This window comes from Hippoglossus stenolepis, chromosome 17, assembly GCF_022539355.2.
Source record: "Hippoglossus stenolepis isolate QCI-W04-F060 chromosome 17, HSTE1.2, whole genome shotgun sequence".
NCBI classification, from domain to species: Eukaryota; Metazoa; Chordata; class Actinopteri; order Pleuronectiformes; family Pleuronectidae; genus Hippoglossus; species Hippoglossus stenolepis.
In genome coordinates, this window is record NC_061499.1 from 18,591,786 (window position 1) to 18,618,610 (window position 26,825).

A 26,825-nucleotide genomic window follows, 5' to 3' on the forward strand; every position below is an offset into this window, starting at 1 on the left:
ATGAATAAAGATTTGGTGCAAAGTTGCATTCTAACTTTATAATTTTCATCTTCATTTTTAAATTGGGCTTTTTAGTGTTTCTTCCCATAAATAAAACAGCAACATCAACCATAGCAGTTATGGTAATATGTACCAAAACAAATTGAGGTTGTCCAATGTGAATGTATAACTGCACTTGGCTAATTTAACTAATCTGTAAAATTCGAGCTGGGTTTTGCTCTGACTGACAACAAATATGAACTAATGATAACATCAATAACCAATTGATATGTTTACAGCAATACTTTACTCATATTTTACTAGAGTGAGACAATGCCATTAATATGAAAAATTTACTAGATTAATTGTTGATCACCATAAAATGAATCTTTGATAAAAAAAAAGAAAAAAGAAACCACAGGAAACATTCATTGATTCCAGTTTGTTCAATGTCAGGATTTACGGCTTTTTGTAGATCAGATATCCATTGGTTTTCATTGATCAGTTAATTGCTTTTCACCTTGACTGATCAAGAAAATAATTAATTGGTATTGAAAATAGTGGTCATATTCAGCCCTGGTCACGAGTCACAAGTCAACACCCTACGTTTTCTGACGTCTTCATATTATTTCACCTTTTACTTGCTAAGACTGTTAAAATAATTCCAAACAAATAATCACAAGGCTAAAATCAATCATATGTTCCAAATTCACACTCTCTCACCTTATTAGTTGGCTACACACAGGTTCATTTCATTAGTCGTCAGCCACACCACACAATTAAGATCAGTTTGTTCATTTGGAATCTGTTTATTTGCTTTAAACCTTATATTGTTTCTATGACACTGTAAGGTGACTCTACTTCCACCTCAAGACTGGTCATTAGCAGGAGCTCCACATTCCATTACCATACACAGTAACTCTCCACTGTTTCCACAGAGGGGCGGTGTTTCATTTTTAAACATGCTGGTCATTAGAGATAAAAAATTGGGGACGCAATTTGGGGCAGCTGTGGTACATGAGGTAGAGCGAGTTGTCCACTTACCAGAAGGTCGGTGGTTTGATCTCAGTCTCCCTCATTTCGCCTGCTGAGTACTGAACCCCCAGGTGCTCCTGACCCCTGTGCCTGCAGTGTGTGCAAGATGTGTGATAGATTAAGTGCTGTAAATAGATGCACTGCACGATGGTGTGTGTGAACGGGTGAATGATAAAACTGTACTGTAAAGTATTATAAAAGTGCCATATAAATATTTACCATTTGGAAAATTGGCAGGTGGATGTTTTGTGCACACTGTTCAAGCAAAATGAATATGATATTTTCTATTTATAGATAAAGACAGTTTGAGAGCATTGTGTATATATATATATATATATATGTAAATACATTGTCATTTTTGTTTTGCCCAAACTCCCAAAACTATGCACTGCTCCTCTTTTGTGATGAGCAGCGAGTTGGTGATTAGGATTATGCACAACAGGGTTGCACGGTGTTCCAGTGTTTGTCACTGTTGCCTGGCAGCAAGAAGGTTCCCGCTTCGAATCTCTGGAACACTGGAAACCTGTACATGGTGCACCCCGCCTCTCGGCTGAAGTCAGCTGGGACTGGTTCTAGCAACTCTCAAAAACATAAAGGGTACAGAGGACGGAATGGAATAGGCACCCTACTCACACAGGGGCTTCTCTAAAGTAGGGGACCCAAGTATCAGGACCTGCCATTGTCTTAGCACTTAACATTTCAATTTACGTTCTTCTGTAGTGGTGCAAAGTCACTTTGATAAATGATCGTAAATTTAATTTCCACACTGACCCTTGAGGACAGTTTCCTCACTTTGTCTGATTGAGCCTTGCACAACATTAACTGCAGGTTAGTTTGTGATGACCTCCCTCTTGTCCTCTGTGACGGAAATGTGAAACTTAGTGTATTGCATGGAACAGAACAGGAAATCAATATCACAATCCAACAAATTACACTGAATCAATGGAGTGAATCATTATGGGAATTGTATAGTGCGGGTGCGCATGTGTGTGTGTGTGTGTGTGTGTGTGTGTCGTAGATAAGTGACATTTCACAAGGTTTCATTCGCCTTTAATGAAAAGCATTTCATCCCTCGGGAGCTGTTTAGCTGACATGTTGGTGTATAGGAGATTGCTATGTCGCTTTGAAATGACTGCATTGATGGGTACATTTTTCTCTTTTTTAACCATGAAAACAATAAACACAAAGTTTTAACTTCCTCAGTCTTTTGCACAACCTCTCTGATAAATTTACATTTTCAAATGTGTCTGTAAAAGTGTAGAATGAGACGCTTATTTCATTTTGTCGCTGGGTAATCACAGCCCAGGGAGCTGGACTGGAAACTAGCAGACGTGTGACATTTTACTTTTCAAACCTCTGACTGAAAAGGAAGCCCTGTCAGAGAGTTACAGTCCCTAAAGCAGCACTTCCTCTGGCCTAATTGGGCTGGACGGCTCGGCCAGATATTGAGGTGGCATTTTGCGGGAAGAATTCCCTCGGCTCCCAGATGATGAGCCCAGTGTGCCTTCGTTTATCAACGTCTACCTGCTTTCGCTGACTAGTTTGTTTTTGCCCTTCGCACAATATATCACCTGTCACATCTAATGGGACTCAGTACGGAGTACACAGGGCCCCGGCAGATCCCTTGGGTTCATCTTTGTTTCCGTCTCCACCACCGCTGCCTCGTTCGATAGCTGCAGCCCTGCACCTCCCTTCACCGGAGAACTCTCTCTGCGCTGCCAAGAAAACAGATCCGGGCTTTTTTGCAACCAGCTGCATAAAAGTCCCATTGAAGCACCTGTGTTATAATTAAATCTTAATAATAACAACAGACCTATGAAATAAAGTTCACACTCGCACTTGAATTGAAGATTTGGACTTTGTGTTCCCCAAATTTGCTCTATGGACCTTTACAGCAGTACAACACAGGATGGCATTAAACAATGTGACCTGGTGAGAGAGAGAACTTTAAACGAAATGGACAGTTAAAGTGGTGATATTGGTGTGAGTTGCAAATGAAAAACCTGGGTTTTTGTTTACCCAAAGAAATATAAAACATAAAAAATAGGCCTATAAAAGAAGTCAACAAAAGGTAACTATACTTAACGTAACAGCTGGAGACAGTGTTAACTAACACAATGAGACATGAGGCCACATACAGTATATAGGGTTGGGCCAAACCAAATAACTAACAAGGGGTAAACAAGATGGCCACCAACTGCAACTAAATACATACATCATTTATACCATGTTTTTAGCCTAAATGTCCACTGATAGTGTCCTCTGAGGTGCGTTCACTGACACTTGAGCACACCATCGTGTGGTTACATCCGCTAGCATCACTACTTCCGGTAGTGGACATTTAGGCTTAAAACTTGGTGTAAATGACCTCATTTCGAATCAAATTTGATGGTTGAGGCTTGCGGACACTTGGATGACACCACACGAGTCGTATGGAGGCGCGTTATGTTTTTTTTCCTGATATAATTACGTCTGAAGAAGAGATCATCTTAGCTGCAACACTGTTTACCCCTAAGACTCCTAAAGTGCTTTGTGGACTCAAACACTTCACCCACTATCTCCATAGTGGTGAGTAGATAATGAGTGAATTAAAATTTTTGCTGTATGTGCTGAGTTACATTCCTTCCTTTTCCATTCGTATCTATATGTGGAGCCACCAGCTTTTGTGTGTCTATCGCTGTTCACATCCCTCAATGAAGAAATGTATGAGACTACGGAGCTGGCTTAAAAACCCAAAGTCCTGTTGTGGTTCTGGCCTCTTGGTGCAAAGCTTGATTTCAAAATCTGCACAAGCCACTTCAACATTGATAGCTGCACACCGACCAACGACAGATCCAGGTACAACAAAGCAGATGGGGTCATTTTCCACCGTCAAAGACTAGTACCCAACCCTTGCTAGTTGTAAGTTCGACCTCTTGTTATGGAAGTTTTCTGGAAGCTGGTGAAAGGAGAACTCAGGCAGCAGCTGATGTCTTATGCAGAATGTTTTAATGTGGACTTGATGCATCAAGGAGACCAGAAGGTAAAACAATATACAAACGCTAACTGACAAGTAACATGAGCAATTGTCACCCCAAGTCTGAAGATGTCTCCCACAGCATCCACATATCTCCCTCTACTTGCGTCACCCATTCTAACAGCACATCCATGAAAGGGTAGAATTGCTGTCACTCTCTATGTTACATGTAGGTGTTCGCATCCTATTGGATAGTTAAGCATAAAGTGTTCATTCCTAAATCACGTTGTGTCCTTTACGTCTTGTCACTGGTGAAATACGCAAAAGATTTAATTTGGTGAGAGTTGAAGTTGGTGCCTCTTTGTCTGGAGCATCTGAGTTAGATATGAAAGTCCCTCAACGTAGACACTACAATGAACTGTTGGTTGGCCCTTTATCTATAACCTGACCTTGTGCTGCTTGGAGAGAGAAGGGAGTAACTGTGGAATTTAGACAGGCAGATATAGTGTAATATACAATATACATAATATATAGTGGCATATAGAGTAATGTGTGAGGATGGTCACTCCACAAAGACTGCTTCATATAGAATGTAAACAGGCCCCTTGTAGCAGCAACAGTCAAAGTAGTTTTGTGTCCACCAAGAGAATGACTCCTTACTCACGTTAATGATTTCCCTGACTCTAAAGCACTGGCAGAGTTACTGCAAAACCTGGACAAGGACGATGAAGCATACATGCGTTTCTTTGAGTGAAGAAAGTACTATGTAGTCAGTCTTTTGCCGGCAAAAACTGAATTAATTCATCCCGTCTGCCTCGCCTGAGACCACATGTCAAGGGACCAAAATTACCACGTGGTAAATTACCTTAATGAGTGGTTCTTTTCATGAACTACAAAACCAGAAGGGCGCCAAGGATAGTGCCATATCTCCCCATGTAAACACAGTGTTTAGTTATCTAGACTGTCACTCACCATATAACTTGTGCTGCCACAGCTTCATAATGAAAGAAAACATATTTTTGATGCTTTGATTTTTCTGTTATGTCTTTTCTGCCAATATCTTCTATGAATTTTACGGGGGGAAGTTGAACCATCATGTGAAATTTGTTTCATTTTATAAATCTCAAATTATTTGAAAGATAATTTCTTTTTTTTATCTGGTATATTTTATATTATAACTGTACAAATTAGAAGGAGCTTTCAAGACCTGTGTGCAGTCATTTTACTTCATGTGTTTTTATTATCAGTCAATCAAATCTTATTTGTACAGCCCATATTCACAAACCACAATTAGTCTCATAGGGCTTAACAAGGTGGGACATCCTCTGTCCTTAACCATCAACAAGAGTAAGGAAATAACACCAGAAAACCCTATTAACGGGGAAAAAACATAGAAACCACAGAGAGTCAAAAGTGAGGGATCCCTCTCCCAGGACAGACAGATATAGATATTGTGCATAACTCAAAGAAAAAGTCTGACAGAGATGAAGGGAGCAGCAATGGAAACTGTAATGAAAGAGGTATTGCAAATAATGTGAGTACGCAAATTGTATATCTACGCAATCTAGGTGTAAACATAATCCACCATCAGATGCCACCACAATCCATGATCCACCATCACAATCTGCGATGTCGCTGCAGCCGAGATCCTGGATCTCCTGGCACACGGATGCCAGGGAAGAAGTTAAGTCAGTAACATGAACTGATGCCACATATAGGTGTGATGAAGAGGGGGAGGAGGAAGGAGAAGCTGCATGTGTCCTGTGTCCCCTGACATTCTAGACCTATAGCAGCATAACAGAGCTGGTCCAAGACAAACCTGAACCAACTCTAACTAGAAGCTTTATCAAAAAGGAAGGCTTTAACCCTTTAACCTCAGACGTAGAGATGTTTGCCACTGGATTGGTTTTAAACCATTGGATTACTGTTATTTACCGTCTATTCGCTTATTTAAAAAAAGTAACAGGTCAAACATCCGGCACACATTTTTGATACGCTACTGCCCCCTGCTGGGCCATATTATCTTCCTGCAATACTGGAGGGTGAGGACCACATTTCTTGACCCTATGGTTTTAAAGGCTTATTCCACCCAAATACAATTTTGTTTACTGTTTACTTCTTGTGAGGATGAAGTTTAATTCATCTGCTGCTGTTTATGTTGTCTATAGAAAAATGTCACTCACGGGTAAATTGCCTCATTTCATTGTGATTCATGTTCAGATGTAAATGATGATCGTGCGTTATCTCATGTTGTGGAATATACTACGGCCCACAATATTTAAGGTATATTCCACATATACTTCTTTGTCTAACTACTTATGTGGGATATTGAATTTGTAGTTTCTGTTAATTGATACAGTAAAAATGACTGATTTACAAGTATCAAGACTTCAAGCCATATCAATAAATCAATGAGGTAAAGTTTATGTCTTTTGAAATTCACTATGTAGTGATTGGCAGGTTAATATCTGTGAATAATTCTAAAGAACATTTTCCTTCACCTTATTGACAGTTTCTTCCAGTTGAAGCTCATCCTGCAGGTCAGCTCACTCTGTGCTGGACTGGTCCACCAACACAGACGTCGTGCAGTAGAAGGGCCAGAGTCGTCTCCATCTGCTGAGGGGACTGAGGTCCTTCCAAGTGGGCAGGACACTGTTGAGGACTTTTTACGACACTGTGGAGACATCTGCAGTGTTGTACACCATGGTCTGCTGGGGGTGTGGAGGCACTGAGAGGGAAAGAGAAAGCTCGGTTCTGGACTGCCCTCTGGACCTCACTGTGGAAGTGGATGAAGCTGAAATCCATCATGGACAACACCTCACACCCCCTTCTATTGAAAATCGCTTAGAAACAATGTGAATGGTCAATGCCGAACTTGTTGACTCTGCTTCTGATGAGAGGCAGTGACCCGTAGCTCTTTGTATTGCATCCTGTTCTCAAATCCAAAATTAACCCAGCTGTAATGTTAAAATAAAGAGACATCTTTTATATTATGGGTCCCATTGACCACCGGAATTTAAACAAAAAACTGACCAAAGGTGTAACCCAAACAACTTCAGCAAGGAACACAGTCAATAGTAGAAAAACACAAACAATGTAAAACGTATGTTAGGCAAAACTAGTCTAAGGCTATGTGTAGATGTTGCAAGCTAATCTGTCTCATCAGCAGCAGCGTAACATAACCATGATGCAAATATTTTTCCCTCCCCTCCAATTAAAGTACGTACTCGTGCATGCACGCACAGGCAGCAGCTTGAAGAAGAGCACTCTGAAGTGGCAACAGTTACGGCTATGGTGAGATACAGTCACAAACATCGCTCAACGAGGCTGCCATTGACCTGTGCTCCACGATGAGCATCTTGGCTAGATCCTTCACAATTGATTGTTTAGCTATTTGGAATCAAAAGCAGGCTCTGAGTGCAGTCAGTTGGTCTGTTCAACTCAGGGATAGATCTCTGCTGTAGGGCGCCGCGAGGTGCTGCATGTTGGCCAATCTATGACTGGCCAACATTGGCTCATCCATGGGGGCCCACGTGGGACCGGGGGTGGGCCCCCCAACACCCTTTGGGTCCGACGATTACGTTGTTGCTTATCAGCATAGGATCTGTATAACAATGTCTCCTCTTTGGAGGCTATGAGCTTCCATATTTCCTTTAGGAGCAAGCACACTGTAAATCTGTAAATCTAAGCATTGCTTTACCTGAACCCCATATAACAAGCATGTGTCCCTACACTATTCATTCTTCATCATGACTATGTCAAAATGTTACAATCAGGATGAAATTAAATGATTTTCCCACATTTCCCCCATCCAGCCAATCTTCCATGTGCTCCCCTGGTTCATTCTGTAAAGAGCATCCACCACAAGAATAAATTTCTCAAATGCCATAAAGCTTCTAAATGGTTAATCACTGTAACACTGCACCCCCGCCCCACCTTCCCCTTACCGTCATTAACACACATCACAACAACTCACTTTATATATTCATTTATTTGAATAAGATTTAAATCTGTCTCCCTCTGGCCATGGTGACCTGCGCTTGGCACCGGGTGTGTCCTTGTACCTCCAGGATTTTAATGGTAACCTGAAACAGTGAACCAATGATCCCATCTTTTGAAATATCAAACATATCAATGACGACTATATACTGCAGTATAACAGCAAAATATGTTCATTCAGTTTCATCGGGAGGTTTTTGCAATGCCACCATGATTCGTACCCCTGGTGGCATGACATCTGTGACAAAATCCAGAAGGTTCAACTCTCCGAATCAGGTTTTGTGTATCCTGAAGCATGTGCTGACATCTCTTGTGAAGCAAATGCTTGGAATGAACACCAATGATGGGGATAGTGCAGGTGGGCTGATATCAGCTCTAGGTGTCCGTGATGGGTGTGAGACCAAGGAGGTTGTTTCACCTGGCGTTGGTGTTACATCACTTGTTCTCTTGCATCCAGTCACATGTAACACCATATCTTCTCTGCGCATGATTGTCTTAGCGCAGTTTGGACAGTGGTAATGACCAGTGCCTCTGCACGACATGTTGCATCGGCAAATGATGATGTCTGCAAAGAAAAAGGAACCTTACTGACTTTACACCTCAAAAACACAAAAGCGTACAAAACAACTTCCTAACTTGTGTTTGCAAACACAAAAATGTCATTCAGCATTACATTTTCATGTGAAAGGATGTCATTTTTCAGCAAATGCCTCTCATCTACTCACCTTGGAGATGCACTGCATTATGTACGTGGGCGTTCAGGTGTCTCCGTATCGTGTCGCCTCGTGAGGTGATGAATTTCGGGCACAGAGGACAACCAAACTGTTCAAAACCGTGGTGGGATGTGCTCACTAACTGTCGTCCACTCCTGATTATAGACGGGTGCATCTGGAAAACAATTACATTTTCGGATTATTATGGGTCATTCTAGATTCACACTGAAGTTAACCAGTAACATATACATACGCTGGTTTGCCTGGCAGTATTTAAGCCAGGTCCTACTATGGTTAGTTGTGGTTTTATCAGGTTAGTCAACTGCATTCTACACTGCAAGCTCTGAATCTCTAGGTGTACCATCCGAGTCAACCCCTGCTGCCCAGCAAGCTAATCCAACGTGATTCAAACATTTTAACTCTAGATATAAGTGCTTACATTACTTGTCCTGCAGCTATGGCATTAAAATGCTAACATTAGCTAACTGGTAGGAGTCACTTGGCATTTTCAAATTGTGACTATATCACACTGATGATTGTTCGATATATTAAAGTTTGATAAACATTGAATACAACCTTGGCAAAGCCAAAAAAGTTCATATAACTTCCTTAAAATGTTATAAAGCACGCACATGCACAATGCAACTGCTAAGGTACCTGTTGCGCATGCACCTATAGAGGTGGCTATTGCACATGCTCTTGCGGAGGCGCCAATTGCACATACTCATGTGGAGATCCACCATTATGGCTGCATCCAGGTCCCTCTCCATTAGTGTCCTCTTGAAAATGTCTTGAATTTCGATCTGTATTATGTATACCATTTATATTATTCTATATATCTGCCTCTCCTTGTGAAATTCCCCTATTTTATATTCATATATATATATATGTATGTTGGTGTCTGTCTGTCTGTATGCGGAGCGCATATCTCCCAAACTACACACCTGGCATGTCTATCATAAATTGCCCAGAAAAAGTGCAGTGCTGAGATTGGTGTTATTGAACAACAAGGATTTGTTACTCAATTTGAATAAAATTTAAAATAAACAAGCGACAGTGTGCCAACATTCAACGTCCTCAGAAAAACTACAGCAGTGGTAAACAACTGTGGGTCAAAATCTCTGCCAGATCTTTGGATAATTTCATTATTTTCGGACTGAGACACAGACGGACTGACCTGTTACAGGTGCAGACAAACAAACAAGTGCAACACAAGGAAGCAACCTTTTCAACCACTTAATACATCATGTCCATGAAAATAAGGTGTCAATCTGCACACTGGGTTTGGTTCTGGGTGCGAGTAACCACCTTATATTCATGGACAACCAGCCCCAGTGGAGCACGTCCCAAAACCACACCGGTGTGACTCCAGGCGTCATTTACCGCTGCCATGCCATACATACGACAAGACTTAGAGATAGAAAGATATTACTAGACGGGGCAGGTTTCTCCTTCCAAAATAAAGGAATACTGTTATATAATACCTTCACCTTCCAAAAAGTGAAAAACACAGTGATATTAGTCATCCTTGAGCCCAAGTTAATGGTTGTGCCAGATGTAATGAAACCCCTTTGGGCATTCCTGACATATTGCATTCACAACATGAGGTCATGTGACCTTCCACCACCAAAATCTAATCAGGTCATCTTAGAGTCCAAGTGATTGTTTGCATCAAATGTGAAAGAATTCCCTCGAGGCGTTCCAGAGATATCGGGTTCAAAAGGCAAAAAAATGTACTTGTGAGGTTAGTGATCTTCAACTTTGACCACCAAAATCTGTTCAGATCGTCCATGAGTCCAATGAAAGTTTGTACAAAAATTTGAGGAAATTCCATCAAGATATTCTCGAGATATTGTGTTTACAAGTATGGGACGAACGTAAGGTCGTATGAACAACCCAAAAACATAATGCCTCCGGCCACTGGCTGTCACCGGCGAGGAGGCGTAAAAGATTGCTGCCTCATGTAATGTCACTCAAAACGTGAGTTATGAGCCTGTGAAGAAAAAGTGGCACACACGTCATCTGTTGCTACCTTTGAACAAATAGGGGATTGGTTTTGCCTCTGTGTTTGTTGTGATACCAACCAATCAACACTCACTTGAAAACCCACTGGACACCAGACATGGAAAACTGCCAAAGAGAACAGTGAAGTTTAAAGCTACTGAAGTCGCTAGTTTGGGACAAGGACGTTTCTGTAAGGCTAATTTTTCATTTGCACACATTCCATTAAGCTTGATATAATAGTATGAAGTCATTATTCAGTCCCAATTGAACTCAGTCCCTCAAACAATTGGAGCAAGCAGAGTGACAAACAACACTTCTATTCAAAAAATGTTTTTAAAAAATTTAATTTTGGCAGTTATGTCACAATATATACATATATTCCACTGCTATTAAGTAACTAAGATTTCAGTAAATCCATTTCAAGCACTAAATAATTTATCAACATGTGTGAAGATGTATTTTCACAACGAACTTGAAGAATTTCTACAAAAGCATTTAACTGTTTCAACTTTAGGGCCAAATTATCTCTTTACACAATGGTCTAGCTCTAAGTTGAGCCTCTGTATGTTCAAACCTAAGATTGTCCTGAAAAAAAAATTAACACGTGGGTATCATGCTATATGTTTGTCAACTTAAGAAGCTTAAATTTAAGAAGACATGAATTATTACAGTACCTACCTCACAAACCAAAAAATGCTACTTACAGGGAGTTTGTAATTGTTTGTGTCCAGACAGGACTGAGGTCCCATTGTCTATTTCTAACCAACTTCGCTGTCTTCAGTCTCAGGTTCAGAAGAGTCTTCAGTCGTGAAAACAGTAATGTCAATCAGGACCTGAATCCTTGGCTGGTTCAGGTCCTCCAGAGTCCCCTCTGTCCTCCCCAGCCTGACTCGGATGAAGCTGCGAGGACTCACCAATACACTGATGGGCTTTTAGCTGATAAATCCAGCTAAATCTTTCGTCGCAAATGCTGCAACTGAGCGGTTTCTCTCCTGTGTGAAGTCTGACGTGTATCTGCAGACTGTCCTTTCGACTAAAACTTTGACCACACTCAGAGCAACTAAATGGTTTCTCTCCGGTATGAACTCTGAAATGTGCCTCTAGTTTGGCCTTATAACTAAATCTTTGTCCACAGTCAAGGCAAGTAAATGGTTGATCTCGTGAATGAATCCTTTCATGCATCTGCAGACGACTCTCGTCATCAAATCTTTTACCGCACTCAGAGCAACTGAATGGTTGGTGTCGTGTATGAATCTTTTCGTGTACCCGCAGGCAGCTCTTGTGATTAAATCTTTTGCCACACTCAGAGCAACTGAAGGGTTTCTCTCCTGTGTGATTCCTCAAATGTGCCTGCAGACCGGCCTGATGGTGATAACTTTTACCACACTCAGAGCAGGTAAATGGTTTCTCTCCCGTATGAGTCCTCATGTGGGATCTCAGATATTCCTTTTGACCAAATCTTTTACCACACTCGGAGCAACTAAAGGGTTTCTCCCCTGTATGAATGGTCTCATGTGTTTGCAGTTGACGCTTCAGCCTGAAGCGTTTACCACACTCAGAGCAGCTAAACGGTTTCTCTCCTGTATGAACTGAAACATGTGTTAGCATATCTCCCTTTATCCTAAATCTTTTCCCACACACAGAGCAGCTAAAAGGTTTCTCTCCTGTATGAATTTTCACGTGTGACTTCAGATGTTCCTTGAGGGTGAATCTTTTATCACACTCAGAACAACTAAAAGGTTCCTCTCCAGTATGAGCTGTCATATGTGCCTTCAGATAGTACATACGGCTAAACCTTTTGCCACACTCTGAGCAGTTCAATGGTTTCTTGTCAGTTGTACATCTCATATCACTTACAGGCTTAGGTTCCCTGGTCTCTATCCCATCAACATCAGTGTTTATGGTCGTGTCCTCAGGACATGGTTGTAAATGTACATCAGGACCAGAGTTCCTGGCTGGTTCTGGTCCTCCACAGTCCTTTCTGTCCTCTTCAGTCTGACCCTGATAAAGCTGTGAGGACTGAGGTTTCTCCTCATCTCCTTCAGTTTTCACAGTGTCAGGAGTAAATGTGAACTTGATAATGTCAGTCTGCTCCAGTTCTTGAAGCTGCTCTCCCTCCTGACTGATCCACAGCTCATTCTGTTCCTCTTTGATGTGGGGGGGTTTTGAGTCCTCCTGGTCCACACTGGGGATCCAATCCTGATACTCAGAAGGAACCGCTTCCTCGTTCACCTTTAGTTGCTGGACGTCTGCAGGGGAGAGTAGAGTGGGATGACATTTATTAAGTTATTTGCACACGTGAAAAAAAACACATTTGCAACTGCAAAACCACACTGGTAAGGGAACATTTCTACTTGGCAAGAGCACAGAACAGTATCTGTGAGCAGAAAGATATACCAGTGAGCATTTCTGCTCCAGTTGCACAACTGCAGTTCTACGAGCCGAGACAAGCGTGAACTCGCACAGCCCTATGTGCTCGCAACTCCTCAACACCGCCCGATTGAACGTTTAGACTTTGGAGGTGAGGACAGTGTCGCTCCTCTCCTTCAGTTGGTCACTTTGTACACTCCAGTTCCGAGCCTACCTCCGATCATCCCCTTGCTCTTAATTTTTTTGCAGCAGTTGAAAACTTTGTGGATCATATATACCACTGCTGTCAATACAAAAAGCCTGTCTCCACCACCACCTGAATCGGTCTATGAAACTTTAATGAAAGTCAAATTCTATAAACCTAAAGACTCTCACCCTTTAATTTGAAAGCTGGTCCGGATGCCCCTGTACTGGAGCGACCCTGTGATCTAACAGCGTATTCAAAAAGCAGAAATACTTTAGTGTTTGCAAAGGAAGCAGCAAATCAACAGAACGAAAAAACAAAACACATCTCTGGCACGATTCCGGTTGTTTCGCACCAGTAATTACGTCATTGTTGTCGTTTAATTAAAGCATGCCACATTACCTCCAGTCAGTGGACAATACACACTAAAGATTTTAGAATATAGGACAAGATGGTGAATGTCCCTTGTACATAATATAGATATATTTAATTATATATAATAGATAGATTGATAGATTTCATGTCTGCTACAACTCTCACTCCTTTTAAATCAAATGTTTGTTGCTGCCTTTCAGTAAGTCACATCTTCTTTTTAATTCATTCATTGTCTCTGTAACTTTCATTCTTATATTTGATCTATGTATTTTATTTCCTATTCTCTGAACTTTAATAAGGATTTCTAATTGGACCTGAATGTCCATTTATACATATATGTTTAAACATTCATATATTATGGCCGACTCTATAAATTCTGATCAGATGAGGCAAAACAAACAGCTGTCACTCATGAAGTGTAACTCTCAAATGAGGTGAGAAGGAATTGAGATGGCTCACTCTTCATTTTTTTCAGTAAATACTTTAGTTATCTGATCGCAAATTTTAGTTTTTCCCCCGGAGCTGATGGTGGAAATCACTAACGAGTGATGCATTTTACTTCTCTTCTTATTTCTGCTGAGAGTTGCACATGCGCAGTATCGTCATTGTTTTTGCAAACGGCAGAGGTTTGTGTTTTGCTATATCACCAGACTCCCTTTAAAATCGTGCACTTTTGAGAGTTGTTGAGTGAAGAGAAATTGTATCAAGTTTGTGGACCGCTGTCTCCAACAAATTTTTTATTAGTTGAGCCTTCTTGTAAATTCGGCAAACACTATACATAGTTATTTCTTTCTTTGTGTAAAAACGTTTGTGTGTTTGTCCCATTGTGTTGGCTCAGTAGTGTTGCTGCATTTTGTCTTTTTTCTTTTTTTAAACATATTTCATCTTTGCAAACGGGGGTACGCTTCTCCTTTCTCTATTAATGCCTTTCTTCATCAACTCTTTGTGGTGTGAAAACATCAGATTTCCTCAGTCAGAGAAAGTTAAAGTGTGTCCTGCTCATATAGTTCAGTTATAAAATCCTGCACAGCGTCACTCCTGCAGCTGCTGACAGTGCAGGTGAAACATGTGACACACACACAGGCTCATACACGAGTTTAATGTGGCACTGAATACAACTTCTTCCACAAATTCTGAGCAGGATTCAGCCCTGTAGTGTTTATTTGCATATAGAGCAGCGCAGTTTTGTTTTCACATCATATTTCCCTATTATCTCCTCTGCCTCTACTCACGCAATGCATGATGGTATATATTGATCTGTTCCACGCTATTTCATTCAGACAGAAGTACATGGCATACTCGTTATGTAGTGGACGTTAACCAGGAGTGAGGAGGTCTGTCACAATAACACATTTTGTTAGATGATATATTGTCCCGGAAATTATTGCTATAAATTATATTATTTACATCATTTTGAGACCATTTTATACCAATGATAAAATGACAATATAACAATGCAAGTACAATCTTCCAAAGTGCAATAAACTTTGAATTTGAGAACATTCAGTGTGTTATTGGAAAAATGTGAAACTATCCTAAATAAATTAAACATAAAAACCACACACAACCAAAACATTAAACAAAAGGGACTCTCTGGCTCTGTTAACAAAAATGGTTTGAGTAAAATTTTAATATTTGGTACAAAGGATATTTTAACAGGTTGATGGGATGGTTATGCTTTAGATGAGTTCCACACAAACTGACAATGACATTTTAGTAGTTTATTTAACTGATGGTGTCGGATCATGAAAGATCTAAAGTCATACCTCCGATCTCTCTTCTTCGAAGAGCAACCACGTCTGAGTGCAACTACCCTCTTGCAGCCGGCACCTTCTTGGACATTAGGTTAAAAAACCTTGCCCTTTGTCACACTGGAAACGCGGCTTATCAGTGAGATGCAAACCCTGAGCTATTGTGATACACAGGCAACACCTAGCGATCCCTCTGTCACTGCATCAACTGCCTCGACGAGAACAGCTCTGTCAGTGTCGCAAGGATCTGCCACTGCAATGGAATGGTGCAGACATGTTAACAGATTATCTACACTGTCGGAGTGAGCTCAGCAGCATGACACTGCTCCTCTGTCCTTTTCTAATTACTCACACATAGAACTTATAACAAACCGCTGAATTCATACTTATGTTCATAGATAAACTTCTGCCCTGTTCAGGTCCTAATAACGTCTGAATACCATTGATGTTCATTTTTATTGTGTAAAGTGAGGACACACGGCAGGGTAATACAGCTCGGTACAAGGATAAGGACATTATGATTTGTGTCTGCCCTGATCCCCAAGCAGCAGTGGCAAACATTTTGTGGTGTTCTGGTATTTAGTTGAGTACATAGCCTGACTTTTATTATTGAAATACAGTCCTTATACCAGAAACCTCCCATTGCAACGCCGCTGCATACACACAGCAGAAACTCTGCCTATGTGAACAACAGAGATCGTTTCTTGTCGATTACTTGGTTTTCATAATCGTCGGAAGCCATAATCGTAATTGAAATTCAATTAATCGCCCTGCCCTACCAGACATTCTCCGGAGGGGCTGTGTTCGTGAACACAAATGTCCGAGTGATAGTCTGCGCACTTTCTAAAATTGCGGGAGATCCTCCGCAGGATTCAGCGCAACAGATGCAAAATTTTAAAAACTAATCAAAAAGAATACAAATATCTCCGGATGAAAAGCGGCGCCACACACGAAGAAGACACACACGAAAGAGGCTTTTGGTGAGAAGAGCCGACGCCGGAGTTGATGTGCTGTGAACAAAAACATGTGATCTCTGAAGCGTTATGAATATGTTACATCCTGCTTTTGCACCCCCCCACCGGAACACTGGAGATTTGTGTGTGGCTATGAACACGTCTGACCCGAGAACCTCCTACTGCATTGTTCATGTGTGGAAGGCAAACTCCAGAGAACTTCCAGACCCAAATCTCCAAACATCATCCGGAGGTCATGTTTGAAAACTGCTTTAGTCAGATGCAAAATCGTCTTAAAGCAAAAAAAATGCCAGCATATTTACTTTCCTTGAACATATAACTTTTTTTGCCCAAACATTGCTGTAAGGAAGTGTTAAACGTTCTTTACAGATTCTAACTCATTAAAAAGAATTTGTTTCACTTCGGCTTAAAAATATTAGGAAATCTTCATAAACAATCAAATTAAGTAAACAAAATGCTAACACCTTCCTGTTTGGATGTTTTGCCATCAGGAAGACAAACAGTTGAATGTGTGGAAACAAGATTATGATTAAGAAACAGCAAATGAACATGTTTTATGTTGTTGGTATTTTATCCATCTTATCTAGGGGGGCGGCTGTGGCTGATGGGTAGAGTGGTTGTCCTCCAGCCAGAAGGTTGGTGGTTCAATCCCTCAGTCCTCCCCTGTGAATGCCGAAGTGTCCTTGGGCAAGATACTGAACCCCTAAATGGCCCCTCATATATGATATGTCATGTCATCTACTTTATCAATTTTTACTATGATTCACTATGTTATTATAATTTTATATATAATAAGAGTTGAAACTAATGGCTGCTTTGTGTCATGTGATTTGTGTAATATATGTAATTATCTTTATAAATACCATCGTTTTGAAAGCAACAGACACACTTTTAAAAGGATGGACGTTATAAAAACTAGCGGTAGTGCACCAGACTAAATAAGTTTGGTGACGCCCATCTCTTAAACACGAGCAGCCATCTCCAGCTCGGCACCGCTCGGGTTTTTCCGGCTCCAGGGAGCAGGGACTGACCTGCTCGGTGCAGCCTGACTTCGGGCTTCAACACGGCATCGAGCAGCCTCCTCTGGCGGCAGATCTCCCGCTCCGACCGCTGCACGATGTCCTCGTACTCCGCCACGGTTTCCTCGAACAGGCCGACGATCTCCTCCGCCGCCGCCTTCAGCCGCTCGAGGAGCAGCGGCCTCAGCAGCAGGACACGAGCCGCTTCCGGCCCTTTGTCCACCTGCAGCAGGAAGTCCTCGGCCGCGGCGCTGATCCGCTCATGTACTGACACCCGCATCAGCTGCACGGCGCACATCGTCCTGTTCCGTTCGCAGTTCGAGTCCCAGAGCAAACAAAGAGTCAGCTGGAGGTAAATACAGACCCCGACTTCCGCGTCAACGATAGTTTGCGTAGAGGCGAGCGAAGCACGGCGCGGAGCGAGCAGCGACCTCTGCTGGACTGGAGGTCAACGTTAGCTGCTTTCTAACGGTGGCTAAGCGATCAAACCTGTTTGACATGAATCTGGTCAGAATCTCATGTCACTGACCTTGTCCTGCAATTCCAAGGGGCAGCTTCTGATTGACACTTCCCCCGCCCCTTTCTGTGACTCTACCCCCAAGAAGTCAAGTGATTTCAGTCACATGACATCCATGTTAGCAAAAGTCCTGTTGACTAGATTTTGCTAGAACAGGAAATAAACAGTCTGGAGCTGAGGTGTCCCACTTTATGTCCCAGATTACATGAATTCCCTCGTGGGTGTGGGTGTGTGGGTGTATGCGCTCGCTCATTTACAGCTGTTTGGGGGTTAAGACTTGGTTCTAGGGTTAGAATTCGGTTAGGTGAAGGGTTAGGGTTAGGCATTTAGTTTGGATGGTTAGGGTTAAGGTAAGGTGTACAAACGTGTGTTTGTGTGTGTGTGTGTGTGCTTGAGTGTTTTTCTGCCAGCGTGGACCTGTAGAGTGAAAGAAACATGGAGACAGAATGAGTCAAATTACGAGTCCAGTCTGAGTTCACACGTAAAAGTATTAGGACCTATGTCTATTGTTACGACTGTTGTTTTTATATTTAGATTCAAATTGTACAGAGTACCAAGCAATACAGGGCAGAATAATAGTTTATATTCAATAATGGTGGTGCAGCGGTTTACACTCTCAGCTCGCAGTAAGAAGGTTTGAACCTGAAAGCCGACCAGCACCATCTGTCTGGAGATCTCCCTGTGTCTGCGAGTGTTTTCCACGGCTTCCTCCCAAAGACCATGAAGTAGGTGTGAGTGTGAATGGTTGCTGGCCCTGTGATGACCTCGCGACCTGTCCAGGTTGAACCCCACCTCTCTCCCAATGTCAGCGGGCAGTGGCTCCAGCTCCCCCCACCACTGTCAAGAGAATCAGCTCAGGCTGTTTATGTCTGTAGATGCTCTTCTCCTTTTGTTGCTTATGCTACAGCTACTAATAGAACGGAGTGCAGCCTTTCAACAATATATTATGTACATAAAGATGTTGATCGATACAAGAATGAGAAAAGGAAATGGTAAAACATCCACACCTACTGTACAATCACTGTTAGTTCATTTTTGGATTAATAAAGGTTTTTAGGGGGAAATATTAGGATTTTGATAGTTTTTCCCTCGTTGAGCCCAATACACTGTCTAAAGATAATGACTGCGTGATGATTTCTTATGTGTATTTTCTTTTTTATTTGTTTTTGCTATCTCGACTGAATAGTTTTTAATTACAATAGTTTATTTTCAGAAAACTGTAATTTTTTTTTTTTCAGTCCTCCATAGCATTTTATGTTTTACAAACAGAAAAACTGTTTTACTATGTGTAACCTACTCTCAAAAAACAACTATGATGACACTCATATGTCCACAAAATCATATTTAAATTAAATATATTTATATTATTTCGGAGATCCGCACCAAATTGCACAAACTCATAAATATCAAGATCCATGAATTTTTCTCTAAGAAATAAATGAAAATGTTAAAGCGAGTCGTCTGAATGACTAACTTCTTCCTCAAAGACGGCCTGTTCTCTGTGCTAATACCTACAACTGACCTCTAGAGAGCGCAATAGTACAGGGAATGAAAACACGACTGTAGGGACCAAAACAACAGGACTGACAGGTATGAACTTAGACGAGTAACAGTCAGTGTTTGGTTAGTCCTCTGTCCAGGTTAGGGGTTAGGGTGAGTTGTTTTGGACTTAGCACATTTTCTTTAAAGTGTTGTCACTTGACTGCTTGTTACTCATCCTGTGGACAGTTTTGTAATTACCCCAATGATTTCATCAAAGCCCTTTTCAGACAAGAACTCTGGGGAATGTCCGCAGAATTGGGTCCAGACTTTCCCACATGAACAATGCAGCAGCAGATTCTATGCTCAGACACACACATTTCTCCAGAGTGTTCAGGTGCAGCAGGGAGAGGCAGGATGTAACGTGTTAATTCTGTTATGGAGATCACATTTTTATTTACATCAATATCAACACCTGCGTCTGCTCTTGTCACCAAAAACCTCACATGACATCTTTGTCAGTGTCTTCTACCTGTATGGCAACTTTTTCATCCTGAGGTATTTTTACATCTGTTGCATGTTAGAAACATCATCAACACACCTACTCGCTCACGGTGAATCCTCCAGACGACCCCCTGCTGTGTTCTCACATCGGCTCATAAGGACATTTCTCCTGAGTTTTTACTAGGGGGCTGGCCAGAGAAACTCTTGAAGCTCTCAGTGAGACATTTTTGTTCTCACATACAGCCCCTCCGGAGAATGAGGAGCTCAGTACATGTGTGAAAGCAGCTAACCGATGTTAGTGAGACTTCCTGATTCTGTGAAGCTTAACTAAGTAAAACCACATCATGCTGCGTTATGCATGATACTTTGTCTCTTTATTAAAGACATTGATGGAAATAAATTCAGAACTCTTACTGAATGATTTTTTTGTTTCCTCTAGTATTTCAATTCCCCCTTCCAAATGAAAACTGTCTTTCCATCAGCATGTTTCTGATTTGATCCGGTTTTAAAGTGCAGCTTCCTCGCAAAATATCAACTTTATTCTGGAATAAGAATAAAGAAAACAATCTTATAGTACATAAAAGCTTCAAGCTAATTTGTATGTATCAATTTCCCCACTAATGTACATATACAGCACATGTAAATATCAGCACATATGATCCAGGGACAACGACAGCCCGAACACCGGGGTGAGATGTCAATCACTGCAGGGATGGAAAACATGGCTGTGCATTCGATAAGCAGCGTACTCCGCCGAGCCGTGTCTGAGGCGTGGGCAAATATCAAAATTGTCAGCAAAACACGCTGCACACTGCTTCATATGTGTCAATTTGTCTCTGAGCGAGTGATGTGCGAGCCCAATGAAAAATTCAGCATCCTATTTGCTGCTGCCTCAGCCGTGTATGAGGGGAATAATAAATAAATCCACAGCAAACGTCTTACGAAGATTTAATGTACATTTATTCTTAACACGTGGAACATATAGTATAAAGATTTCATACTGAATAAATGATATTCATTAAGCCAAAAAAAGGAAAAAAAGAGGAATTTACATCAAGTTTTAGCTACATCATCTGAAATACAAATATGCAGAATCCGCATCACTGGAAAAAAAAATAAACAAAATTAAAATGGTTTCTTCATCAAGGTCTAGTTTGTCATTTATGAAGGAGCTCAGATGGAACCGCAGACATGATTCTTGTTATATTCTCTACACCCAGACTGGAGACAAACTGAAACTTGAAGTTGTGTTTGTTGGGGGTGGCGTTGGACAGCAGCTTAACACCCTCCCACCGCCCCCACACCCGGAGCGCGATACGAGCAGAGCGAGGCGCCAAAGGAACGGAGAGGGCGGGCGTCAAGTAATCACATGGCGTACTTGATGCAGGGGGAGGGGGGAGGGGGGGCGACTGGAAATCGTCAAAGATTAAAAATGGTGAAGAGCAACAGAAGTTGAGAAAGAGAGAGAAGTGTAATGTACAACATCATATATACACTGCAGCTCGGACTGCATCTAGAGTTGAGGACCAGTCCTTAAGAGGTGACTTTTTAATATAAGGGTCAAGTCATACAATCAAGGGACAAAGAGAAGAGGTCGGGGTGTTGTAGGTTCACCATACTTTGGGGGGAAAGCCGTTTTCTCTCTCGACATTAACTAAAACTGTTTTTAAAAACTACAGTTTGCTGCCAAGCCAGCGTATCTCAGTGTGAAACAGTATTATTACAGTATGTTTACAGTTTTTAAGGTGTACAGTACAGAAAAAAGTCCTACAATCTACTGCACAGGCCTCCCATGACAGATGTCTGTTCACAGCCAATAATGTGGTTCCTGTGGGGCTGAGTATATAGCATCCAAAGTTACAGCAATTATACCACACCACAGTCCGTGAGTCTATGTAGCCTCCAAACACGAACCATAATATTGTTTAGTCTGTGCCCTCCTCTCCCTGCCGACCCCCAGAGGGAGGAAGCGAGCACACGTATCCCCCAAACTCACTGTAAACGAGACAGCAACTTTGGTTACAGTTTATTCTTTTTTTTCTGGAGATTTTTCTTTAATTAAAAAAACAAGTCCTTTCCGCAGGGCAGCGCACTCCTGTCCTATGCCTGGGTCCCAATCTGATCTTCTTTGCCAGTATCTTTCCATTTCAGACGTTTAAAATCCACAGCTACTTCATGATATTCCTTCCTTTAGTGAGAAGCAGGGGTAGAAAGACAGTGGAATCCGAGGTGATTTTGCATAAATAAAAAAAAAAGACAGTCAGTTTTGCTCTTTTCATTCTCTCTCAGCAGACATACGCACACGCATACACACAAAAAAAGGAGGGTGGGGGGAACAGAAAGAGGCAGAGCTGAAACCTCCCCACGGCTGTCATGACTGGCCAATCAGAAATAGTACGTCACAGATCACTTGGGACACCAGAGAGTTCATAAGTGGGGACACTGAGATGTCCAGTAGCCGCGACTCGTACAAAGTGAACTCAGAGTGGTTTTCTTCTACCTTCGCCAAAGCGTGCAGGGCTCGGGCCGCCCGCCGCATCATGTCAACGCTCGTGGGCTCAAACTGGGGCCCGCCCTGCATTTGTAGCAAGGAGCTCTGGCTCTGCTGGTACTGTGTGGCAGCTAGGCTGTCCTCCAAGAAGCCCAGCAGGTTACCTACGCTGGCTTTCTGCACAGCAATAGCCCGAGCCGCCATGCTGTCACCCTGGGCGAGATTCGCCAACAGGACGACCGCCATTTCCCGGCAGACGGCCACCTTGCGCTCACCGACTAGACGCACCAGTGAGCCGTAGAGTTTCTCCATGCGACTGAACGGCGGTGTTGCGAGAATGAGGTCAACGTTGTTGTCCTGGATGCTGAGCTTGCTGAGGGTCTCAAGAACCAGTCTCTGGGGGGAAAGTGAGCCATGGGGCCCCAGCGTGGGGAAAGGGTCCAGGGCCTCCGCTGAGGGGCAGACAGCCCAATGGAGCAGGCCATCCAGCAGTGGCAGGCATATACTCTCTGGGTAGATAGAAAGGTCTAGCTGGCCTGAGATGTTTGCAAGAGTGACCAAACAGTTCTCCCTTAAGACCTCGAGGCAGTCCCACCACCACTCGTCCCTCTCGCAGCTCACGCCCTCATCTTCCTCCTCCTCCTTCTCGTAGGTGACCGGTGCTTGTTTGCGTTCTGGGTGCCTGTGGTGGAGCAGCACCAGGCGGCCAAGCAGCAGCAGGAGGCCTGGGTGTTTCGACATCTCCAAATCATTACCTGGGACGAAGGAGAGACTGCGCACTATGTTGGAGATGCAGATGCAGCGCCGAGCTAGCGAGTCCTGCCAGTCCGACAGAGTGCTGAGTGGCGTCTCATCTTTACTGTGAGGCTCGTCCTCCAGGATCTTCACGTTGCGGCGGCTCTGGAAGTCAGGGTTGATGCTGAACAAGTACTTGCCGTTTTCCTTCTGCTCCTCTGCGCCTCCACGAACCACTTCCTCTGTGACTGACCCTGGACGGGCAGATAGTACGTCATCAATGGTGGCAGTGACTGGTGCGCTGATTGGAAGTGGAGGAGTGGTCTTCTCTGCTAGAGACTTCTGAGGTTCAGACGACTGGGTTGGCTGCGCCCGAGGTTTATCCTCCTCATTGGATTTGGATTTCTCAGGATTTTCTGTTGCCATCTCTAGAAGCTGGACCTTCTTACGGCTCTCAGCGGCCGTTTGCAAGCGTTTCCGTTGCTTGAGGAGTTCCATCCTACTCTCGAAGTGGGTCTGGATGTGTTCGGTAGTGTCCCCCCCACCAATGCTCCAGTGTATCAAGCCGCTGTCAAAGCTCTGCCGCTGCCCAAGCTTGGATGAGTGGTTCAGCAGGAAGGGATTCTTCTTCCGCACGACCTTGATGGGGAGTTTATCAAACTTGCTAGCCTGCTTGGGCTTTTCCGAGTGGAGGTTGGGGTCCACGGAGGACCCTGAGGTAGAGGTACTGGGTTCCTTGATAGAAGGCTTCCTTTCCTTCTCCTCGTCCTCGTCCTCTGAAGACTTGTCTTTCTGGGAGCTGTCCTCCTCCTGTTTCACCTGGATTGGTGAGGAGGTGTCAGGGTTGGCCTTTGATTCCTTTACCTCCTCATCGTCTTCGTCTTCTTCATCCGTGTCCATGTCCTCACCCTCTGGCATGAGGATGTCATCATCAGAGTCCTCCGCAGCATTGGGGTCTATGAGGGTGCGCTGGCCGGGGTCCCCTACTTCGTACTCCTTTAAGATGCCGAAGATCTCGATGAGGCAGCGTCTAAAGTACTCAACCACCAACTCGAGGAATCCAGGAAGCTGTGAACCCAAAGAGGACAGTCAGTAAAATAAGCTTCTGAACTCAGTGCGACAAGTCTTTTTTTGCGCAACAGATGTGACATGCAACTTACCGAGCACAAGTTAAATGTAGAAATGCTGTTGTCATCATACAACAGAATGTTAATGGTGTCCAAGGCCCATGTGCTTTCAGCTAGTAAGCCTGACTTTAGTGACATCATCACTCTCCAAGCCTCAGGAGTGCCTGTGGTAAGACGCAAACAGAAAGCATGTGATTATGATCAGGTTCAATGATCTGTACCAAGTTTGATTCCAAAAACACAATTGATAAAAACTTCTTAATAAGCTCCCCCCCTCAAGGACGATGATCTTCTGAAATACCTTTAGTAGCAATTCATACTGTGACCAAAAACCCATTAGGACCAGACGCAACATATGCCAAATATACCAGTATATATACGATATATATATCTTTAAGACCGGGTACACAATTGCATGCCTCTCCCTACAGATGATGTCATCGTTTTCAAGACATGTGACTGATGAATGCATCATGATTGGCTAAAATACTCATGGGAAAGAAAAATGCATTATGGGAGATGTAGTTTGGTTTGTTAGCACAGTTAGGTGCAAAAAGTTTTTTTAAGAAGCAGCTCAGACATGTCTGATGATCTAAGCGGGGTGGGGAAGCAGATTACAGCAGTTTTATGTATTTTAAATAGACAATATTCCTGCTGACCCACTGACCAAGACTCTGTCGATAAGATTGACACTATGTTTGAGGAAGAGGAGGAAGAAAGGGGGATCTCGGAGAGCTGCCGGGTTTATATTATTTTTTTAAATGTTTATGAACTTAAGGCAAAAGACAATGATTTTAAATTAAAAGCCAAACATTTAAGCTATTAAACACTTTTTATATTTCATATCTGTATCTGTTTCAGAGGCTGAGAAATAAATGTTTTCATAAACGTTGGTAAGCTCTTTAGAAATCCCTCAGATCTTAGGTGGTCATTTAAAAAAAATACTCAGAATTTAGAGTGCGTTTTCATTCAGCGCTTTAGGAACAAACACAGCCCTGTAGACTCTGGCTGTTCTGTTAAACTGTTCTCAATTGGCAGTTTTTGAGTCAACCTTTTACATCTTCTGTGAAAGTGTATAGTTCATATTGTAGAGTAACATTTTGCTCTTGTCACTAATTCCAGGTGGTTTAATACATGTACATATCTGGGAAGTACTGGGTGAGGCTTGAAATAAAAGTTGTGTACCTATGTCTTTTATGGTGAGCCGCCTGCGGGGTTTAAGGTGAGGTTGTGAGGCCTCAATAGAGCCTGGAGGGAAGGCCACGTCTCGCCTGATCATGGGTTGCTGCACGGGGGCCTGGCCAATGTGGGAGGCAGGTACTGGAGGTCCGGCTTTCTGCACCTTAATGCCCGGATGCATGTAGGGGGACTTGCTGGGTGACGTCCTGCTTTCCATTGGCCGGGGCATGGGCGCTGGACTTGACACCTGAGGAATGTGGTTCTGGGAAGTCTGGTAGGTGGATGGCAGGGGTCTGGTCATGGGCGGTCCAGAACCACCAGGGCCAAATGGTGGCTGCCGCTGGTTGACGTGACCCGGCCACTGGCCCTCGTGGTTCATGCGTTGGTCTGATGGCATCATCTCCTCTGAGCGGTTCATGCCATGGTAGCCGGGGCCCTGGCCGGGTACAGGAGGTCCCTGTCGGTTGGGATAGTTCTGGTAGCCGATCTCAGTGCGACCCTGCCACATTGGTCCTTGGGGGCCATCGGGACCTGAAGGCATGGGGCTCGCCATCATCTGGGGAGGCATTGGAGACTGGGAGTTGGGGCCTGCAGATGACGGTCCTCTGTCCCGACCAAAGGGAAAGGGGAACTGGCCCTGTGGGCCCGGTGGTCTTCGTTCACCTCCAGGATACGCATTATACTGGTTATACATGTCCTGTTGGCCCTGGGGCCCCGATGGCTGTGGACCTGGCTGCTGCTGACCACTGTAGGGGACACTGTACATTTCACCCTCATGTCGCTTGGCAGGAGGTCCATACCCTCCATCGACAGGACGCTTGTAGTTCTGTCAGCAGAAAACATCCAGCATTAACAACGGATCATGTCAACGAAAAACATTTTTAAACAACAATAATACTTTCATCTGTTTAACAAAATGAAACCACAGGTAGTCATGTCTACCAATAATAAAAGATAAATTATAAATATCTTTAATTGGTGAAATGTTAAAAAAGAGGGATTCAAGTTGAAATGAGAGTTTTTGTGAACACAGAACAAAACGTTCTTACCGGTTGCTGCTGAGGATACATTCCTGGCTGTTGATTTGGGTATGGGCCACCAGGGGGAGCTCCTTGGCCAGGGTACTGATTGGGATAGGACTCATGCCTGAGAACAGTAACAAAAAAGTTCATGCCATTTTTATTCAGACAGCTTTAGTATAAAATTCACATGCTTATAATCCTGCTGTATTTTAAACGTTTACACGGGAACATCCCTTCAAACAACCATCTTCCTCCTAACACAGGCCAGTCTAAACATTAGATGGTACTGACCGTTGCTGTGGTGGAGGGCGGCTGGGTGAGTACATCCCTGTGTCGGCTCCAGAAGGCATCATGTTGGGCTGAGGAGCTCCTGGTCCCATGCTGCCATCAGGGCCCATGCCTGGCTCCTGTC

The 26,825-nt window shown here is 43.0% G+C and overlaps 2 protein-coding genes across 10 annotated transcripts in view; both read right to left on the minus strand.

Moving 5' to 3' along the window:
• Positions 1 to 5,387: 5,387 nt before the first annotated feature.
• LOC118124917 (gastrula zinc finger protein XlCGF8.2DB) lies at positions 5,388 to 17,953 on the minus strand. Of its 5 annotated transcripts, none has more exons than XR_004698783.2 (5): positions 17,372 to 17,949; positions 12,544 to 12,935; positions 8,695 to 8,857; positions 8,191 to 8,534; positions 5,388 to 6,698 (listed from the first exon to the last, which is right to left on the minus strand). XR_004698783.2 is itself a non-coding variant. In XM_035183129.2 (4 exons), exons 1-4 carry the CDS (start codon positions 17,655 to 17,657, stop codon positions 8,242 to 8,244), a joined length of 1,134 nt encoding a protein of 377 aa, XP_035039020.1. In that variant the 5' UTR covers positions 17,658 to 17,949; the 3' UTR covers positions 7,943 to 8,241. The 5 variants fall into 5 exon arrangements, 3 of the variants coding, with proteins under 3 accessions (XP_035039020.1, XP_035039021.1, XP_035039019.1); XR_004698782.2 differs by lacking the exon at positions 5,388 to 6,698 and adding an exon at positions 7,943 to 8,055; XM_035183129.2 differs by lacking the exon at positions 5,388 to 6,698 and having other exon boundaries at positions 7,943 to 8,534.
• Positions 17,954 to 20,802: 2,849 nt separating this feature from the next.
• Positions 20,803 to 26,825, minus strand: part of arid1ab (AT rich interactive domain 1Ab (SWI-like)) — a 69,078-nt gene continuing 63,055 nt past the window's right edge. For all 5 annotated transcript variants that reach the window (XM_035183126.2, XM_035183123.2, XM_035183124.2 and 2 more), the window contains 5 exons: positions 26,705 to 26,824; positions 26,441 to 26,537; positions 25,398 to 26,217; positions 24,246 to 24,376; positions 20,803 to 24,153 (listed from right to left, as the gene is read on the minus strand). In XM_035183126.2, coding sequence (XP_035039017.2) covers positions 22,231 to 24,153; positions 24,246 to 24,376; positions 25,398 to 26,217; positions 26,441 to 26,537; positions 26,705 to 26,824 — 3,091 coding nt within the window. In that variant the 3' untranslated portion in view covers positions 20,803 to 22,230. The remainder of the gene's footprint in view (positions 24,154 to 24,245; positions 24,377 to 25,397; positions 26,218 to 26,440; positions 26,538 to 26,704; position 26,825) is intronic.

Bases quoted from the DNA above. Each gene is read 5' to 3' on its own strand.
- LOC118124917 (XM_035183128.2), bottom strand. From the start codon at position 17,657: ATGTGCGCCGTGCAGCTGATGCGGGTGTCAGTACATGAGCGGATCAGC. The intron at 12,936-17,371 runs GTCAGTCCCTGC...TCTCCCCTGCAG, and splicing joins AGTCAGGCTGCACCGAGCAG to ACGTCCAGCAACTAAAGGTG.